The 21697-nt window shown below is 45.6% G+C and overlaps 1 protein-coding gene across 1 annotated transcript in view; it reads left to right on the top strand.

Moving 5' to 3' along the window:
- The window catches only part of KIF26A (kinesin family member 26A), a 140328-nt gene that overhangs the window by 63152 nt on the left and 55479 nt on the right, over positions 1-21697 (top strand). Inside the window, exon 4 of the mRNA XM_035105016.3 lies at positions 11009-11175. Coding sequence (XP_034960907.3) covers positions 11009-11175 — 167 coding nt within the window. The remainder of the gene's footprint in view (positions 1-11008; positions 11176-21697) is intronic.

Raw genomic sequence — 21697 nt, forward strand, 5'->3', positions numbered from 1 at the left:
ACAATAACTCCCCCATGTTGATGCATGGCTATCTCATATTGGCATCCCTATCTCTGTCCCTTGCTGCCTGCCCACTGGGCAGGATGCCGTCTCATCCCAAAGTAACAAATACTCTAAAAAGAGAATGCTGAATTGGATGGTAGGCAGATTGCACAGGGGAGCAGAAGCTCTTGCCTGCATTCTTCCTTATGCATCTTTGCCCGCCTCCTCATTTAGCAACTAATTACCTCTGCTCTTCCCGTCTTCCTAAAGGAGAGACAAGAAGAGAACAAGCAAGATAGAAGAAAGGGAGCCAGAGGCACCTGCTTTCCTGTGTTGCCTGCCTAAGATCTTCTCCAGCTTTCTCTGAGTCATTTTCAGCAGAGTTCTAAAAGACCAGGAAGCCTAGTTTGGCTTTCACCTAGCCAGCATGTGATGCAGGACATGTTTTGTTTAGAAAAGCCCCCAGATTCAGTCCCTCCAGGTAGAGCTGGGAGAGGTTTCTGCCAGAAACCCTGGAGGAGGGCTGCTGCCAATTAGTGTTCCTTAATCTCGTGTCCCCAGATGCTGTAGGACTGGGACTCTTATCATCCCCAGCCATAGAATAAAAGAATTGTAGAGTCATCGAGTTCAACCCCCCCCCCCCCCGGAAATGCAGGAATTCTTTGCCCAACATGGGCCTCAAACCCATGGCCCTGAGATTAACCGTCTCATGCTCTACTGACTGAGCTACTCATAGAATTGTAGAGTTGGAAGGTACCCCGAGTGTCATCTAGACCAACCCCCTGCAAAGCAGGAACCTCAGCTAAAGCATCCATGACAGATGACCATCCAATCTCTGCTTAAACACCCCCAGAGAGCCAGTGTGGTGTAGTGGTTAAGAGCGGTAGACTTGTAATCTGGGGAACCGGGTTCGCTTCCCCGCTCCTCCATATGCAGCTGTTGGGTGACCTTGGGCTAGTCACACTTCTGTGAAGTCTCTCAGCTGCACCCACCTCACAGGGTGTCTGTTGTGGGGGAGGGAGGGGAAAGGAGATTGTTAGCCGCTTTGAGACTCCTTCGGGTAGTGATAGAGTGGGATATCAAATCCAAACTCTTCCTCTTCCAAGGAAGGAGAGTCCACAACCTCCTGAGGGAGACCGTTCCAGAGTCGACAGCCCCTAGTGTCAGGAAGTTCCTGCTGAAGTTTGGTCAGAATCTCCTTTCTTGTAACTTAGCCAGTGGTCAGGGAAGATGGGAGTTGTAGTCCAAAAGGGTCTTTCTTGGGACCCAAGGTTGAAGAAGAAGAAGAAGAAGAGGAGGAGGAGGAGGAGGAGGAGGAGGAGGAGGAGGAGGAGGAGGAGTTTGGATTTGATATCCTGCTTTATCACTACCCGAAGGAGTGTCAAAGCGGCTAACATTCTCCTTTCCCTTCCTCCCCCACAACAAACACTCTGTGAGGTGAATGGGGCTGAGAGACTTCAGAGAAGTGTGACTAGCCCAAGGTCACCCAGCAGCCGCATGTGGAGGAGCGGAGACGCGAACCTGGTTCCCCAGATTACGAGTCTACCGCTCTTAACCACTACACCACACTGGCTTGAAGAAAACTGCTGTGTATAATTCTGAGCTAAATGGGCCAATAGCCTGAATCTTCAAGAGGAACATATAGTAGTAGTGCGAATAATATTTTTTTAAAAAACACGTGCTGCGTAGAAATAATAATAAAAGTGCAGAACTCTTCTTGGAGGGATGGCTTCTGTGGGATTGCTCTGTGGGTTTTATTCACCCGGGGCGCATCGTATACATAAAAGTCTGAGAGGTGCATGTTTAGGCACAGACACCAAAGACAGTTTTCTTGTTACTGGGCCACAGCTGCAGGTACTAAAACAACTACAGAAGTGAATTTTAGTCATAAAGTGCCTCTTATGCTATTTTATAATGAGCCCCGATGGAAACATTGTCAAGGAGCAGTAAAAAGTTTATGCTGGGAAATGTTCCCCCACAAAACGGCATAGGCTGCGCGCTTGGCATACTTTTTATGACGATCTTCTTGGTCTGTCAGGGAAGACTATTCCTTGGCCAAGTGCGTATGCATGTCTCATGCTGGCAGGGAGGGAGGTTTTACAGCTTCTGGAATTACCCATAGGGAGTCGTGATTTACGTCACATTTGTTCTCATTAATGGTGGTAGGTCATAAGAGTTTTAAGGTAAAATATGTTGAGGTGAGGCCATTTATTGCCGTTTCATGCGCAAGCCATCGTTTCTGTGAGGATGCAAACTTGTTCAATTAGCTGTGGCTGTGGGGTGCTATATTAGCTAAAGTAAACAAAAGCTCTTCAAATTTGTATGCCAGGGTGCTAGTCAGAACTGGATTTTAAAAAATCTATGAAAACGTAAACCGTTGGGGCTTCTTTTCACATTGCTTAGGGCTTGCTGATCAGAAGGTTGGTGGTTCGAATCCCTGCAACAGGGTGAGCTCCTGTTGCTCGGTCCCAGCTCCTGCCCATCTAGCAGTTCGAAAGCACATCAAAGTGCAAGTAGATAAATAGGGACCGCTCCGGCGGAAAGGTAAACGGCGTTTCTGTGCGCTGCTCTGGTTCGCCAGAAGCAGCTTTGTCATGCTGGCCACATGACCTGGAAGCTGTCTGCGGACAAACGCTGGCTCCCTCGGCCTATAGAGTGAGATGGGCGCCACAACCCAGTAAGAGCTGTTCGGCAGTGGAATTTGCTACCAAGGAGTGTGGTGGAGTCTCCTTCTTTGGAGACTGATGGTCTTTGGACCTGATGGTCAGGGGCCCCTTTACCTTTACCCTTTTATTCCTGACTTGCAGAGTAGATTCAGTGCTGTGAGGACTCTTTCCAGACTCTTTGAAATAATCCAATGATTCCTTGGAAACTGATCAGGGACAATCCAAGACATTTTGCTCACTGGGCAAAAGGCAAGATTCCCCCTCTCCTCTTTGCCCATGTCATGTACAGAAATCAGCTGGTCTGACAGCCGAATCTTAATTCAACACCGGAACAGGACAATGCCCACATCACATTTTTATGTTTTACTGGGGTGTTTTAAAAATGATAATTGTGCATCATCTAGATCAGGCACCCCCAAACTTCGGCCCTCCAGATGTTTTGGACTACAATTGCCATCTTCCCCGACCACTGGCCCTGTTAGCTAGGGATCATGGGAGTTGTAGGCCAAAACATCTGGAGGGCCACAGTTTGGGGATGCCTGATCTAGATGACATATGTTTATGGGCTGTATAAGATGCAACCAGCCAATGAAAATTAAGTTAGCAATGGAGTGTAGTCAGCACATGGAATGGCTTCCAGTTGTTTAGATCAACAAGCCAATTCTCAGTATTGCCTGATAGAAGGTAACAGGCAACCAGCTTGACCCAGCAGTCCCATGTACCACAGGCTAGTTTAGGGGATGTGGGGCAGGCTGTGGGACACACACAACTGCCCTCCAGTAGAAGGCTGTGGGCCAGGGGCTCATGAGGCACAGCTGGGTGTGCGGGTGTGGCCCTTTTCCCACATTTGCTTATGTGAGATGTTCTCCTCACTCTGCCTAGTGGTAGGGCTAGCCATGTTTGGATTCCCAATGAGATGATCTGTCATGGCGGACTAGTTTCCTGAACGATAGCTTGCTCACATTATCAATTTTCTCTTGCAGTATTCAGCCACAGGAGGCGTGTTCTTCAACCTTAGATTACCCGACTACAGTTTCCACTGTCCATGACCATTGAATTTGCTGGTTGAGGCTGATGGAAGTTGGAGTCCAACGACACTGAAGGGCATTGAGTTGGGGAAGGCTGCTTTAGAGCACGGTCCTTTGTTGGTCTCCTTCTCTGGAAGAGTAGAGCAGCCAAATTTCAGCAAGAAATAGCCAAATGGGCTTGTAGAAAATGAGACGGGGTTTCCTGACATTAATTCCTGCTAGATCGCTTTCTGCCAATCACAAAGGCACCTGTCATCAGCTTCTGAACAACTAACACCCAAGTGCATCATTGTATATTGCTTTAAGCCTTGTCATCATGAGTGATGCCTGAATATTGCATTGATTGACACATAGTAAGTGCCAAAGATACAAGGAACCCCCAACGGCGGTTTCATTCCATGTCTTTTCTGCTGCTTCCTGCAGTGAGACATGGGGCGGGACACATCAATATTGGCTTCCCTTGTTCTGGGTCCAAGTTTGATAGTTCCCACTTCCCCACTCCTGATGCTACCAAATGCAGGACCTCCTCAGAATGGCAGTGTGCGTGGGACAAGGATTAATCTTGCTTACTGCACAATAATATCCTGATTCTGTTCACCTACACCCCTGCCTAGAAAACAACACCTTCCCATATTGGTTAAATGTGACCACACATTTAATGTAAGGTGTACTTAGCTCTCATGGCACTCTAATCGTGAGTTAAGCCATGAATCAATCCTCTAAGGTAGGCCACTCCTATTATCTTCTCATGAGAGATAGGATGGCAGGCCTGGAAGAACTCGGTGTATCTTGAGAAGTTCAGGAGAACCTTAACTGGATCACACTCATCTGGTCAAGCAGCCTTTTTTCCACATGGTGGGCAACCATATGCCTATGTGAAGTCCGTACCCAGGACACGAGTACAAATCCCCTCCCCACAGTTGTTCCTCAGTGACTGGGATTCAGAAGCATATTGCCTCTGATGTCATCACTTAGTAGGTGTTGATAGGCTCATCCACCATGAATTTGCCTTACGCCCTTTTAATGTCACCGAAGTTGGTGGCCACTGCTACATATTGTGCAAACAAATTCCATACTATTTTCATTTCATTTCAAATTTATATCCCACCCCTCCTCCCAAAGGAGCCCAGGGTGGCAAACGCACAAGCAATATAACATCTAAATACAATGCAGACTGGGAAAAACCTCTATTTAAAAGTTTTGAGAAGAGAATGTCTGCTCCATGCATCCAAGGCAGATTTGGGCTTGTGTTTCGCCAACATTAGCCCTCCATGCCACATGTGCTGTGTGAAATTCTTTCTCTTGTCTGTCCTGAATCTTCCAACATTCAGCTTCATTAGATGACCCCAGGTTCTAGTATTTTGAGAGAGGGAGGAAAAGCTTCTCTTTGCCCATTTTCTCCACGCTGTGAATAAATTTAGATCCACCCCCCACTTTTGGGTTGCCTTAGACTACCCAGTGCGCTCATGGCTGAGATGAGATTTCAACAAGGTTTTCAGGACACATACAGGCCTGCATGTTATCCTTCCTTTACTGCTAGTCCGCAGTCATGTCCCAGGGAGGCTTGATAGTCACCATGTGCCGGCAATGAGGGACCCACAGTCTTATCACGCTGTTACGAAACTGTTGGAGAGGATCCTTCAACTCTGGGGCAGGGGGTGCCGTATTTAATTTCTCCCTCACTCTTGTCAGTACATGGCAAAACTTGTTTAACCCCTGACTTTAAGGGTGTTAATTGAGTAATTAAAGATTTAGTGGAGTGATATGGATCATCTGTAGATGTGTTATTTCGCTAATTAATTTATCTTGGCAAGCCCGAAACCATTTCCCCTCCTCTTTCAGCAATCAATGCACACACACTTGGAAAAAACCTTTCCGTTGATACAAACCAGGCTTGTAGAACTAGGTTTTGTTCTCGGCAGTTGCTTAGGCATTGTTGTATGGGCCTGTGCATATTTTGGGGTGATAAAGGTATGTCTGTTGACACTGGAGATGTCTGCCCTACTATTGCATTTGGTAAACAGGTTCCTTTGGTTTTCCTGTTTAGTCAGAAATGACAGTGGGACAAGAGAATATGGTGTGATCTGGTCTTTAGCTCAGAAGGTTCTGTGTGTATGCAAAGCCCCCTTTATACTCATTACTTGACTGAAGGGGGCATTATGTAATTACTGGTGAATGGGGGTTCCTCTGGAATCAGGCACATGGCTTGTCATTCATGTATTAGTATGCTTGTATGCAGTGGTGAAAGCTACACGTGAGCAACCACTTTTGTATAGGCTTACAGATGACCGTGTTAACATGTGGATCTGGACAGAGAGCGTGTTTGAATTTTTCAACCTTCAAATTCCAAAAATGAGGGGTGCTGAAAAGTTTTAGCATGACTTGGGAATTCAAAACGTATTTTGGTTAAACATAATTTAGTTTTGCTTGGTAAGTAAAATGTGTGTAAAATGCCCAGAAATAATTAAAAATGATTGCCAAAAACTTGCAGTTATATTATTATTATTAACTTAGCATTACCTGACATTTTCAGAAGGTAAAATTAAAATTATTCGGTCTTCCAAAAACAGTTTATGTGCTTCTTCGTCAAAAGTAGGCTTACCAAGCTAAATGCCCAATCAGAAAAAATAGCAGATTTGAATTCCTCACACCCAAAAACGTATTTTGAAGACCTCTGACTGAAGAAATTTGCAAAAAGTACACTTCACCCCCTAAAAATGACACTCCCTAGTGCCCCATGCCAAGGCTGGAGCCAAGAGTATGGCCCCAACTCCCAGTAATTGTGTGACGCCTCCTTCACTCAAGTAACACACAAAAAAGGGCTTATGTTTCTGTGCAATAGATGCAGAGCAGTGCATTTAACTAACTATAGAAAAGATCTAGCATGTCACCATAGGAGACGGTTGTAAAACATGATCTATAGCATCGTGGATTTTAAAGTTTGGTGGCATCCCGGGGAGTATTTAATTGCATTTGTGCTTCATTGCAACGCTGTCTCTTTTTGCCTAAATTTATTTTAACTAATTAGTTTGAAATGTCAGAGTAGTATTTCAGATGGCAGAAACATCATCCATTACCATTCATGGAGTCGTTAACCCTAGCTACAAATATGTATTGTGGCATCTCCTCTAATTAAGAATTTTTAAAACGAATTCCTGGACTCTACTTTTAGCAGTCCTTCCTCAAAATAGTTTTAAAATGAATTGCGTTGATCTCTACATTCGCATGAATAGTGTCCTGCACTGGGGGAAATCAAGACAAAGGATGAGGTTATGAATGACTGGTAGTCATGATGGCTATATGCTTTTGTCCACTTTGATGGCTATTGTCCACCTTGTGAGTTTCACAGGCACTTCTGGTTGGCTGTGGTAGGAAACTGGATAATGGACTAAATAGGCTCCAGAGTGTTTTAGCATGTCCTAAAGCAGGCACCCCCAAACTTCGTCCCTCCAGATGTTTTGGCCTACAATTCCCATCTTCCCCGACCACTGGTCCTGTTAGCTAGGGATCATGGGAGTTGTAGGCCAAAACATCTGGAGGGCCGCAGTTTGGGGGTGCCTGTCCTAAAGACGTGCAGACCTTGTTGTTGCTGTTGCTGTTGTTAATTTAATTTATATGTCGGCCTTTTTCATACCTGCCAAGTTCCTGTCGGAGAAATAACGGATTGGACCGGAAGTAGCAGACCGGAAGTCGTACTGCAGCCATTTTGGAACTGGGCAAAGCAGCATCAAGAGTCGCTTCTGAGCATGCTCTGCACAGTTCCAAAATGGCCACTGCGCCAGAATAAACCGGGGAAAAACAAAAAAATCCGTTTTTTTCAGCTTGGAACAGCTTGGAAAACGGGGGTTTCCCGGGGAATACGGGAGACTTGGCAGCTATGGCCTTTTTCAGAAGATCCCAGGGCGGTATACAACATTACAAGCGCATTACAGAACACCAATGATTAAAACCTAATAAAAACCTAATAACAAGCATACTGACAGGCAGCCTAATAATAAAATAGTCATAATAATAACAGCCCTCTCCTCCACACTTTCCCAGGCTGTAGATTATTTAATAGCCATAGGCCTGGGTAAAGAAGAATGTTTTTGCCTGGCATCTAAAGACATGTAATGATGGCGCCAGGCGAGCCTCTCTGGGGAGAGCATTCGGCAATCGGGGAGCCACTACAGAAAAGGCCCTTTCTCCTGTTGCCACCCTCTGAACCTCTCTGGGATGGAGGGACATAGAGAAGGACCTCGGATGACAAGCACAGGGTCCGGGTCTGATCATATGGGGAGAAGCAGGGGGTTGGAGTAGATTTGGTCCTTTCCAACTCTATAGTTCTAAGTGGATAGACTTCATTGTGGCTGGAGAGACTGTAGCTTTGAGGTTAGAAAGCTGGGCGGGAGCTGCAAGCATCATCTCTGTAGAACGCCTCTGGGTTAAATACGGAAGGGTTGTCTTAAGTTAATCACAATGCCCTCAATATAAATAACTAGGTATTTGTATAACTGGGCGTGTGTTCCAAATCAGGTTGCCAGAACAGGCAAAGATCCATTTGCACACATGGCTTTGCAGGAGGTTAAAAAAATAAAAATAATAAAAGTAGCTATCTCCTCTGAGAATGAAAACATTTGTGAAAATGTGAGTTATATGAAATGTGGTGTGTATCTGTGAAGGCTTTTATATGTTTGTTTGTTTGTAGGTGTCTCTCTCCTCCAACCCCCCAAAAAGAAATCAATGTTTTTACTCGGTTCTTTTGGCTGCTCATGTGGAAAGCTGCTACAAATGTGCCCGCTTGGTTTGTTCCTCTTAAAACAGATAGTGCTTGTAGATGATGCGCGACTGAGAAATAATTCCTGACAGTTATAACTGAAGCAGATAAACCGTTCTGCCAGCCACCGAATAATGCCGTAAAACAAAAAGGGTTCTGCTTATCGTTTTCCATGTTTTCATGCTTGTCAGGCAGTTTAACAGTGCATTACCTATAACAAAGGGTCTCCGTTTTATTCCTCTTGTCTGCCTCTGGTCATGGTTTTAACCTTGTCCAGCATGGACCTTTGCCGACATGGCTTCCTTTTTTATTGCTTATTATTGTGGCTGGGTACAGAATATAGGAAAGACAAAACGGCTTGTCAGGCAGACGTGGTGGTTTGGGAAACATCTTACAGGACTGTTGGGCTTAGATCAGGTTCCCCACCACTGCTTTAGATGATCCATTCAAGTCACCTGATCCAAATCTTTGTGCTGGTAGGACTCCCAAGACCTGCTGATGAGGCCTTCCAGATAGTAGCGTAAAGAGGATGCCGTCCAACGTCCTTATGTACTGCTTTCTGGATTTGTGTAGGATTTGTTCCTTAGCCTTTTCTTCCCCCAAAGATGTCGCACAACGCACTGGAGGTCTAGGACAGGCATCCCCAAACTTTGGCCCTCCAGATGTTTCGGACTACAATTCCCATCATCCCTGACCACTGGTCTTAGCTAGGGATCATGGGAGTTGTAGGCCAAAACATCTGGAGGGCCGCAGTTTGGGGATGCCTGGTCTAGGACCAGAGCTTTCCTTCTCCTAGATTGCCAAGGTTGCCAAGCTCCATCTGCCCCTTATTTCCCTCTACAGCATAAATTGCCTTCTTGACTGTTGGACCCTCTATTGGTCTTGTCTGCTCAGTCCACCGGAGCCTAACTGTGCAGTTACAGTTGGAAATAGTATTTATTTTATTTTAGTTTATTCGGGGAATTTCTATCCATTGTAACCACCCCCCGGAGCTGGCTACAAACATACAAAACCAATATGTAAACTATATCGTAATAATACACTAAAATAAAAGATAGGCACCGGGAATCAAATCTGGATAAGGTTCATGGCAAAACTGACAAATGCTGTGAACTGCCCCATAAAAATTAATTCAGTCACGGAAAGCTTGGTAAAATAAATGGGTTTTTAGTTGCTGTCGAAAAAGCCAACAGTCTGCAGCAGCAGGCAGTCTTTGTGAAACACAGCCTTGCAGTCATCTTTAATTCTTTCCTATCAATTTGATCAAGGTGTCTTCCTCTCTTATTTCAAGCCCCTTGTCAAAACCCACATCTTTAGTGTTTTCTGAACAGTCACTATCACTTCTATTGCTGTTTGATGCTGTCATCTTCCCTCGTCATCCTTTGTCATCCTCTCTCATCATTTCATTTCCCTGACATCCTATCCTCATCCCAGTTCTGTAGTCTCCTGGGCCGGAATTGCCTAATATCTGTGTCCCACACAGCATAGGTACTAAATAAATATGGTAGTATGGGTTGTAGTAAGAGATCTGAAGTCTCCCAGACAGGTAGTCATCCTGTCTCTTGTGGCTCATTCACGTGGGAGTTCAACATGGATTTGAAGAAAAAGAAGACGAAGAAGAGAAGAGAAGAAGAGTTTGGGTTTGACATCCCGCTTTATCACTACCCGAAGGAGTCTCAAAGCGGCTAACATTCTCCTTTCCCTTCCTCCCCCACAACAAACACTCTGTGAGGTGGGTGGGGCTGAGAGACTTCATACAAGTGTGACTAGCCCAAGGTCACCCAGCAGCTGCATGTGGAGGAGCAGAGACGCGAACCCGGTTCACCAGATTACAAGTCTACCACTCTTAACCACTACACCACACTGGCTGCTTCCTTCTCTCTCTCTCTCTGCGTCCACATGACATCCTCTTCATCCACGTGGCAGCACTAAATTCTGATTTTCCTGTCTGCAGATAATCCAATAAGGGAAAGACATTCAGCATGAAATGGCATGTTACCCAATTGTGAACATACTGAAGCACATTGTGTGTGCATGGCTGTTTTTATTATTATTAAAAAACACACACCTGTGTGGTGATGTTTCGATGGGTGCCATCTATCATCATGGTTTCCACCAGCTCAAAGGGAAGGATGTGGCCTGCCCTTTTTCTACTGGTTGTTTCTGAAGAAACGTTCATTGCGGTTGTAGGTGTATTTTTAAAACCGCTCATTTGAAGTGCTGTCGCACAGAACAGCTGTGTAAAAAAATAATATGTGCACTTGCAGTTATGGGAGGTAGGAAAGGAAAAGGAGAAGGAAGGAAGTGGCCGTTTTTCGTGGGAGCAACTCCAAATCTATGCTGGTCTTGAAGCAAGATACTTTTTTAATGGACTGCTCTTTTGTGCGAGTCAGGTATAGTGGGAAATAAAATAATAATAATAATAATAATAATAATAATAATAATAATGGTATATGAATGAAGTTAAATAAATACCCAATTGCATGCCCACAGTTCTCAGGTGGGTGGAAGTAGTATTAGTCTTAAGTTAATATATTTACAACTCCCTGTTTTTAATTTTGCTTTTTCTTCCTCAGGAGGCAACAGCAGCAGAGTGCGGAAGGGAAGGCTCCAATATTCAAGTCACCTCAGGGCAAAACAACTGTGACCAAACTGGGACCAATGGCCCATTGGCTTCTCAAAGTCTGGTTGCCCCGGCCGGCGTCTCTGCAGGGACTTCAGCTGCAGCGTCATTCTTCATAAGGTAGTTTTCACCATTACGATTTACATAGTTGCTCTTGCGTATAAAATGACCGCAAACCAAGCGCTTACTGGACAGTTGGTGTTGGTGTTGCAGATGGAAACTCGGGCAGGAGAATTGCTTGGGTAATGAATGGGATCACTATGCAATGGAAGCATGAGCTTGCAACTTCTGCTGGGGGAAAAGATTGTGGGTTGGGAGCAGGGTGGAGTTGTAGCGGAAAAGCAATGGGTAGGCACCTTCCACCTCTTGCTTCTCTACTGGAAATCTTGCTTACCTGTGCCAGGAAAAGTGGGAGCTGTGTTTTGGAAGCATGTACAAAGGTGCTTTCTTTTCTCACTCATTGACAGGGGTGTGCGTGGACAAACAGTAATTCTCTTTACACTCAGCGGTCTTGGGAACTGTAGTTCCATGAGTAAGGCTAGATATTTTCATAGCAGAGGCTTGTAGTTGCCGCTCATCTGTCTTAAGAGACAATGGAGGGCGCCTCTGGGGGTGAAGTCAAACTGCTGTGTTAGCAGCACCGAAGGGAAGCCCGGGCAGTGTGCATGGAAGACCTGGGCTGCCCAGATGGCAATATTTCCCTTCTTGGCCTTCCTAATGTGTACCAAAGGAAAGCAGAGCAATACATTTGGCACCAGCTTGGCTGCAGGAGTTGCCGGAAGCAGACGTACAAGGCGCCACCCAACTGTCTTAAGAGACTCCACTCCAAATTTGCTTAAGGCAGGGTTTCCCAAACTTAGGTCTCTAGCTGCTTTTGGAATACAGTCCCCATCATCTGTGGCCCCTGGCCCTGCTAGCTAGGGATGGTGGGAGTTGTAGTCCGGCCACAGCAGAAGACTCAAGTTTGGGAAACCCTGGTGTAAGGTGTACTCTTTAGCCTTTTCTTCTCCCGAAGATATCCTGCAAAGCAGCAGAGGTTTCGGATCAGAGCTTTCCTTCTCTGGTGGTATGGTCAGTGCTGAGCTACAAGGACCGAGTGATCTGCTTTGGTGTGAAGCCGCTTCCTGTGTTTCCATCCACTTCTCTCTGTAGCTACTGGGATACCTGATATTGCCGGGTTCCAACATTACTCCTGTGGACTTCTGTTTTTTTGTTCTTTCTCACACTGATTCTATCTCTTGTAGATAGCGCATACAAGCTGTTACATAACTTGGGCAGATTTTGTTTTGTTACGCTCTGTGAAATGTACGCAGGCTGCATTTGCATATTGACTCAAGGGTCCTTGCTTAAAAGTGGTTGCTCAACTTCATCAGGCTTAATTATGCAACACTCTTACATTTAACTTTGATATTTTTACTCATTAGCCTCAAGAGGAAGCGCGTAGTCTTCCCCTGGTCTCGCGCACGTGCTATAATACAATCTGGCACCTAAACAAAATTTGAGACAGAGTTTAACTCCCCCAAATTCCACTCTCTCTCAATGGAAGGGAATGTCTAGTGTCGGAATGCAAGACAAATGCCACCCCAGACTCCCGTTCCTTAATCAGGAAGATGCTTCTGGCTGAGAAGGGCTCACAGAGCTTGGCAGAAGCAGCATTTTCCCATCAAGGAACTGGCACAAGAAGAAAGAGTTTCTTTTGTCAAAATCTTAAGATGTTAGATAGAGGCCCAGATGCAATAAGAGAGGGTCCTGGTTTTCACAGGTGCAAGGGCACAAATCCTGTCTACCACGAAAGGTGCTTGCTGGGAATTTAAAGAGGTTTTAAAGGATCTTGGAAGTGGGGTGAACATTCAAAAATGCACAGCTTGGGATCAAAGAGCAAAGAATGCTCACTGAGAGGCAGCGTGACCTCATGGCTAGACTAGGGGACGAGGACTGAGGAGAGATCTGGATTCGAATCTGTACTCGCCAAATAAGCTTCAACTGCAGATACAATCAGGGATGGTTAGGACAGGATACAGTATACCTGAGCTTCACGGAGGAAATGTTGGATATTGGTATAATAAAAAAGAAAACAAGGTTGGGTCCAAGTTGGGCAGAATTAAGAACAAGACCTTGTGCTTTTTTCCTCTTCTTTTTTAAATGCTGGTGTCTCTGTTGTGACTCTGTAAGGCTCCTTACTTTAACACTCCCCACTGCTGTAAGCCATTTATCCCAACCTAACTCTGATACCCAATGTGAGAAAATGGTTCAAAGCAGCAGAGCTCAAAGCAGGACGACTTGGGAGAGGTGATTGTTTGCTCCCTTTCCTTGCGTGTTTAGTATAAAAGTTACACTCCACCACCACTATCAATGTTTAATGGTTCTTTAATAGATAATTATTTTTCTATGTTTTTAGCTGTTCTTATTTTTATCCGTAGACAAGTCCCTGTCAGGGAAGAAAGGTGGGGTATAAATAAATATATATCAATAACAGTAATCATAATAATGCATACAAATTAATTTTAATTGTGGATGAGACTTCTATAGGTGCCATTGTTGAGCATGAAAAATAAATTGATCTCAGAGCAAGAGAGGTGAGAGCTTTCACTGCTCAGCTAATGTGGCTTCTATTGTATTTGGGAACAAGTGGATATATAAATAGATGCAATGCATAAAAAAGGCGTTAAGAATCTCTAGGGATAGGATTTTATGCTTCTAGAAAGTGCATTTAAGCTGTATATGTACATCCATATGAAGTTTATTTTGAAGGTACTAACTTTCATTATTTGTAATTAAATATAATTGTTTGTTACCTTTTTGTATGTTATTTACAAAACTCCAGACCTTTATCTACCCAGCCTCATACTGTGACTTGTGTCACTAGAATGTGGCAGAATGCTGAGAGAGTAAAGTGGGATGTTGAAAACCAGCTTAAGAAATATTTTATCTTCTTGCCTTACTCAAATGCTTTCTCCCCACTTAGCTACAAATGTTCTTTTACAATTTCAGAGATTAAAAAAACAACAACCTCAAATCTCTTTCCGGATAGGACAAATCTCTTTGAAACCACCTGCCGTGTTGCAGATTTCATGCCCTTAGTGTTCAAATGCCCAGAACTGTATTTGGACGTTTTATCTTCAAAGGAAATATTTAGTAGACTTATTTCTAGAACCAGAATGCTCAGTCATATTTGCATGCCTCTGAGTTTGCGGATTAAAGAATCTAATTATTCACTAATGAGCATTAATGGTACATATAAACTGGGGGTCACTCTCCTATTACAGGCACCTGATGGTTTGCTGATAAGCATTTGGCCATTAGATTGACCATAAAATACAGTCAATAATTGAGGTGACTGGGAGAGCAGGCACCTTATCAAGTGTAGCCCTAGCAAGACAGCTTGTCATGTCTCAGGATACTGGCTGAGCAGTGACTGAGCATATGATTAGGCCATTGGAACATTGTGCCCCTAATGAAATGGGAAGAAGAGCATTGCAATATTAGCACAACTGCTAAATGACTAATGTGTTTTTCTTCCAAGGCTCAGGCGCTTCATTTAGTTCTGATAAATGGTTCGCTTTGCTGTTTATTGTGAACTGGGGAGCTGGGGGGGAGGAGGTTCGGGGGGGGGGGCTTGACTACCTTTGAGACATGAGAAGCTTCCTTATCACTGGTCCATTTAGCTCAGTATTGTCTTACTGTTTTAACCCACTGTGGGATCTTTGGGTGAAGGCTGGGTAAGGAAAAAAAATAAAAAAATCACAGAATCATAGAATTGTAAAGTTGGAAGGGACCCCGAGGGTCATCTGGTCCAACCCCCTGCAATGCAGGAATCTCAGCTAAAGCATCCATGACAGATGGCCATCCAGCCTCTGCTTAAAAACCTCCAAGGAAGGAGAATCCAGTACCACCCGAGGTAACTTGCTCCTCTGTCAAACAGCTCTTACTTTCAGAAAGGTTCTTCCTGATGTTTAGTCAGAGTCTCCTTTCTTGTAACTTGAATCCATTGGTTGGAGTCCTACTCTCCAGATCAGGGGGAAACAAGCTTGCTCCATCTTCCGAGTGACAGCTCTTTCGATATTTGAAGATGGCTATCATATCTCCTCTCAGTCTCCTCTTTTCCCCAGGCTAAACATACCCAGCTCCTTCAACCATTCCTCATAAGGCTTGGTTTCCAGACCTTTGACCATCTTGGTCACCCTCCTCTGCACATGTTCCAGCTCGTCGATATCCTTAACTCCTTCTTCTTCATCACCTGATTGACAACTGCTCTCCAGAGTTTCAGACGGGGACATTTCTCCCAGGCCACCTTGGAGACGCTGGGATTGCACATGGGATTGTGCAAAGGTGCATACAGGTGCATCTCCATCCAAACATGAAAGAGGCATTATTGCAATTGAGGAACCCATCCCAGCCAGGCAGAATAACTTTAGAAGGGTCAGTGAGTCGTGTCACCCTGGAGAGATGTGTATGGTCTGAGCAGAGTCCCAAGAAGCAGGCAGAAGGTCCCAGATGGCTTTATTTGGCACCTGGTCTGAGGTTCCCCATCCTTGATACTGTATATCTAAACATAACATAAACCACTTTCAGATATAGGACTAGCCAATTATTGGTTCACTCATGCATTATGGTACACAGTATTTATTTACCATACGTTTATATGGTGTTCGTGGCTTATGTGACCTGCATTATGTCAACGACCAACAACTTGAACAAGAGACTCAAAACTATTCAGAACAGGCAAAAACAGCTTCAGGTCATTTGGTCTGGAGCGGAAAGTCCTCCTCTATCTCAGTTATGACTATAATTCTTACAGGTGTGAGCACTAAGACTACAAACTGGGAGCAATCCCCATTTAATTTAGGGTTTATTTCCAAGGAAACATTCATGAGACCGGGATGCCCAACTTCCGAAAGGAAATTTGGGGCAGGTCCATATGTACCTCCAGCAAGGAATCTCCTTCATCTTCTTCTGCTAAAGTGTCCTTAGCAAAATAGTTATTCCAGCAGATCCCTCTCTCGGATTTTTCAGCGATTTGCCCATGCAGATCTGAGGTCAATATATATATATTCTTGAGCATTTGTGCCAAAAGAAAATTCATCAAAACACTCTAAATCATTAACATACTTCATGTGCTGCCTTGGATAACAGGGACCCCTGGACTTAGGTGTGCATACAATTTTCTTTTTCGCCTCCCCCCTTACCCCCCCTCTCCACAACGTGAGTGCCTTAACATTCATACATTATTTAATACAGCAGTGGATGTGAACTGCCTTTTGTCTTTCTGAACCGCTTGCTGTCCAGGCTTCTGTGATGTGACCTTGGGTAGTAACCATAGAAACGTGTTAAAAGCATCAGCCTAAAAAGAAAAAAGAAAAAAGAGGAAAAAATCAGTAGTTTGGAATGACAGGGATTCAAATTCCGCGAAAGGAGGTTATGATGTATTAAGGATACTAGAAGCATATATTACTTCTAACCTGTTAAACCTGATTATTCTGAGATGATCAGCGCTTTTCATAATTTTCATGGAGGGAAGGGAAAAAGTGTATGGAGACGTACTATGCATTTTAAAAATAGCCTGCTTTAGAAATATTTGCAGCTAAATCTTTGAAAGCTGTCATCCTGAGTCTTGGCTTAGCTGTTAAATGTAGGCATTGTTTCTCCATTGAGTTGCTGATGTAGTCCTCCAGTTTTCTATATTTAATAGCTAGAAACATTTGCTCAGCGCCCCCCCCCCCGCCCCCCGGTCCCTCTGGGAATAACTTGGCACCGCAGCTTTTGCACACACAGAGCTGGCATGATTTAAAACCCGTCTTGACAGATGGAGAAGAGATAACTGGGTTAGTAGTTAAGTAGGTCACTAGAAGCAAATGGATTCTGTGACTCATCAGATACCAAGTTAGCCCTTTTAACAGTGCTGCATGTAGAATTTCTGGAGGCTGTGCAGCGAACCTGCATAGACTTTTGGTGGTGGTGGGAGTTTATATGGTGGTCCTTAAGTGTTGCTAATAGTGCTAACGGGGAAGTCTCTTTAAATGAGGGGTGCTTGTTAAACAAAAGGCAGATTTTTCACACCATGTGGTCGAGCCAGCCCAGGGTGACTTTGACACCATGTTAAGATGACGAAAATGTCTTCTGAATGCAATCCCCATGTGATTTGCCAGGCATTAGACGATGCTAAAAGTTCTGCAGGGTAAGGTACGATGGATCTCGGTTCTTGCTGTGCGGAGGAGGTGCATCCGGATAAATGGTTTGCTGCATGAAAACCGCAGGTGGAAAGGGTGTCAAGTACCTCAGTTAGAATCCGCCTGTGCACAAAATTCCTCCTGTGCCTTCAAAAAGGAAAACCTGCACTTTCACTGTACTGCAGACAAAGCAGGATGGAGTGTTTCGTCTTCACGTACCTATTTGATCAGGCAGGAATGGGAAGGTCCGGCCCACACATGATGCAAGGTGAGGCAACTGGCTCAGGTGGCAGAATCTGCAGGGGCAGTAGAGCCAGCCTCCCAAGTTTGCTTGCCGCTGCGGCTGCTGCTATAGTGGCAGTGATAGCTGTGGCACCCTCCTTGGAGGCCGGATCTGACGTCTCATTGGCAGTCCCCCTCCCAATGCTGCCTCTACAAGCTTGTAAAGGTAAAGGGACCCCTGACCGTTAAGTCCAGTTGTGGACGACTCTGGGTTGCGGCACTCATCTCGCTTTACTGGCCAAGGGAGCCGACATTTGTCCACAGACGGTTTTTCCGGGTCATGTGGCCCGCATGACTAAGCTGCTTCTGGTGAAACCAGAGCAGCGCACGGAAACGCCATTTACCTTCCCGCCGGAGCGGTACCTATTTATCTACTTGCACTTCTTGGCATGCTTTTGAACTGCTAGGTTGGCAGGAGCTGGGACCGAACAATGGGAGCTCACCCCGTTGCAGGGATTCAAACCGCCGACCTTCCGAACGGCAAGCCCTAGGCTCTGTGGTTTAGACCGCAGTGCCACCCGCGTTGTAGTAGATCTTTATTCCCCACTTGTTCCTGAGGTAGATCTTCATTCACTTCTTCTTCTTCCTTAGTGTGGAGGGGCATTTTGCGGTTTGCCTCAGGTTCCAAAATGTATGGGGCCGACCCTGGGAATGGGAGGGGATGAGATCGAAACTCTTTTCTATACCTGTGTGCTTTCTTAGTTTAGCAATAGCAAGGCCTTCAATGAGCACATGTTTAAAATTCTGCAAGGGGCCTCACCACCTGTCTGCTATGTCTGTAGTAGTGGGTTAATCAACTCTTAAGACATAGGAAACGCCACACTTGGATATACACTGTTTGGACCTAAGGTGCAACATTCACTATCGTGCTGGATTAGGAACATCATCAAGTCAAACCATTGGTCCATCTAGCTCAGCATTGTCAACACTTGGCTGGAAGCAGCACGCCAGAGTTTCAGGCAGAAATACTTCCCAGCCATACCTGAAGGATGCTGGGGACCTGGGGATCTTTTTTGTACAAAGCCTGTGTTCTCCCCCTTCAGGTGTGAAGCTCCTGGTGTGTCCTTGGGCAATTCACCTTACCTTGAAGCGTTGTTGTGTAGCTAAAACAGCCTTCTGATTCCTTTGCACATAGGACAAGATTGAAAGGTGACAGATAAAATACTTGGTATTACGCTAGAGCAGCCCTGCTGGATCAAAAATAAACCCTATTTAGCCCAACATCCCATATTCTACAGTGGCCAAGCATACCCACAGTGGATGCATAGGTCTTTGGAGGCCTTTACAGGACTCATATTTGTGCTAATTGTGTTTGCAAGGGGACTTGAGGAATTCTGGCCTGGCTTCCTCCCCAAACAAACAAGCAGAGGCTCTTACTTGTGAGTAAAATAAACAAATAAATAAAAAATACCTTATTCAGGCATGTAATGGTACAGACTCAGCAGCAGACATTGGGCTAAGGAGTCACATTTCAGGAGCAAGGCAAGTAGTTCAGAACTGGATAGAAGCAATGAAGATGTCCCAACAAGTTGCCGTGCCTGCCAAGCTTTTAAAGGCTCTTATGAAACTCATTCACACTGCAGGTATGTGGGGATTGCAAACATGTGCTCTGTCAGGGTGAGTGGGTCTGCTCTCATCTGTGAAGGCAGCACCTGGTTCTAGGTGACAAGACTGCGCCCTCCTGCTTGGGCTCCTGTCTAGTCGCTGCCACCTCTTGTTGTGTCTTCTCTTCTGGCTAATTCAGGCCCTCCCAAGTCTTCACCGAGACTCCACTGTACCGAAAGGGTTTTTTTTTGGGGGGGGGGGGTAAGAACTGACATCCCTGCTCCCCCTCCCAATGCGACTGATTGGGGGGGGGAGGGAGACCTCCTCTCCTCCAACCCAGGTTCCCGCCATTCATTCCCCTCCTCTGTCACTCCCTCCTCCTGCATCAGAGCCCTTCCTAAGCAGTTGTACCGTATGATCTGAGACATGTTGCCCAGGACCTCTTGCACTGTCGCATTAAATCCCTTGGGTTGTTCAGAGGGTTGTACCCTACCGTGCATAAGATCTTAGGCGGTTCTTCTTGGACTGCACACTGACGCATTGAGGCCTTTAAAAGTGTGGTCACTCTTGGGTTGCATGCACAGTCTGGTTCATTGGCGCCTTGGAATGACAGAGAGCAGCTAGCCAAGGCAGCATGATTGTTTGGAAATTGCCATCTCCTTTCATTGTGCATGGCCCTTGTTTTCTTCGTTGCTGTGGCACTCAAGTGGCGTCTCTCCCTAATGAACAGCAAACAGAATAATGTTTGCCTGGCTTGTATTCTGTTTTATGTTAGCACTTGTCGGGGAGAGGAGAACAGTGCTTAATCTGAATAAGCTTTTTGCGCCTAACTTGGAAGCCAGCAACGAGTCTCGGAAAAGCGATTTAACCTCTCTAATGCAGCTTTGCACATTTTCCACAGTGCTTTATGAATGTAGAGGAGAGGAACTCCCTGCTAGGAAGAGTTTATATTCTGAGGGTAGGCGAATCAAATAAGAGAGGATATGTAGAATAATAACCGGTCAAAGGCACAGTGGTAGTGGAGGAGAAAAGGGAGATTAGGTGGGGAGTGGACCTGCAGGAGACGTTCAGGAGTGGGAGGGCTCGAGTTGAACATGTTTGCAGATGGCAGTTGGGGAAAGGGAGGGATTGCGAAGGCTGACAACCACGGAGAAGTCAGGGAGGTTAATAGACTGAATATCAGGAGGGGGACTGAGGGATCAGGCAGGAGGGAGGGAGGGACGGACAGGAGAAGCAGGCAATTTCAGACCAGAGCAAATGGCATCGGAACAGAAAAGAACAGCCAGGAGGGGGGCTTGCAGCAATGAATGGGAGAGTCAATCCAAAACTGGAGATGGGGGTTAACAAGGGGGCATGTGGAGCCAATGGGATCAGAGGGGCTACCGGCGTAAGAGAATGAGCTCAATCTGGATGCAGGAAGGTGTGTGAATGTGTGGCTGGTGGCTGCAGTTAGGAGACTGGGAAAGAGAGCAAGAGGATTGTGCGCGTGTGGCGACAGGAGAAAAGAAAGGAAGGAAGGTTTGGACAAGGAAGGAAAAGGCAAGAAATGAATGTGCATTGGAACTGGGAGGCTGAGTTTCAGCAGCCAACCAGAGTTGTAAACGAGTGAGTGGTGCAGCCATCACTTTCTCAGCCTTCGTTCCCTCTCCCTCTGTAAAATGGGAATATTTGAAGTCGGCTTCACAAGGGAGTAAAACCACCACCACTTCCAGCCATTCAGTAATGACATAAGAAGAATGCTGCTGGGTCAAGCCACGGGTCCATATAGCCCAGCATCCTGTTCTCTCAGTGGCCAGCCAGGTGCCTGTGGGAAGCCATCAACAGGACCTGAGCGCAGGAGCCCTCTCCCCACCTGTGATTCCTTGCAACTGGTGTTCAGAGGCGTAATACTTTTGACAGTGTTTCAGGACTTCTGGGCATGCCACAGTCTTGCCTTTTTTTTCTTTTCTCCAATGCCGATAATTGTTATTACGCTTCCCTCTCCATTCTGCTCAACAGGCTCAGTTGCACGAGTATTTCTCCTTTTCTTTCTGGGAATCCGCAATAATGCTGTTGGAAGCCTATTCTATTAGCTGCGCTGTGAGCGCTTGCCTATCTCAGCGAAAAGGTAATCCTAGACTAAGCCAAAGGCGCGCGCGCACACACACATAGAGGCACCCTTTGCAGTGCAATGCGAACCCAGCGCTACAGCCCAGGTGCTCTGCTGAGACTGCCACTGTGTCAATCATCCATCAAGGGCAGGGCTGCTCTGTTTTCTTAAAAACAAAAAGGTGGCAGTCCTAATTTGTACAGGTCCTTAAGGCAAGTGAAGTAATACTTAGTTTTTATTAAACACCGGCAGGATAGAAACCAAAGGGAACAGGATGGAAACTGAAATGTTTTCAGGGGCTGGATCTGCACATTCAGGAGAGGGAAGTGATACAACCCTCCAGGGGCTTTTTCACTTTAGATCACATAAGGGAAAATGTTCCCCTTTCTCAGTAACTCCCTGCCTACGGAAAGCTAGTCCAACTAGAGAGAAGCGTTCCTGTTGCTTCATGCGCTACTTTTCTTGTGGTTCCCCCTACTTGCATTCAGACGTAGGAGTCGTTTTACCCCACATGCCTAATGTGAAACTGAATTGCGTGGCAAGGCTCCGAACCCCCCCC

The sequence above is a fragment of the Zootoca vivipara genome, chromosome 1 (assembly GCF_965207765.1).
Source record: "Zootoca vivipara chromosome 1, rZooViv2.hap1.1, whole genome shotgun sequence".
Taxonomy (NCBI): domain Eukaryota; kingdom Metazoa; phylum Chordata; class Lepidosauria; order Squamata; family Lacertidae; genus Zootoca; species Zootoca vivipara.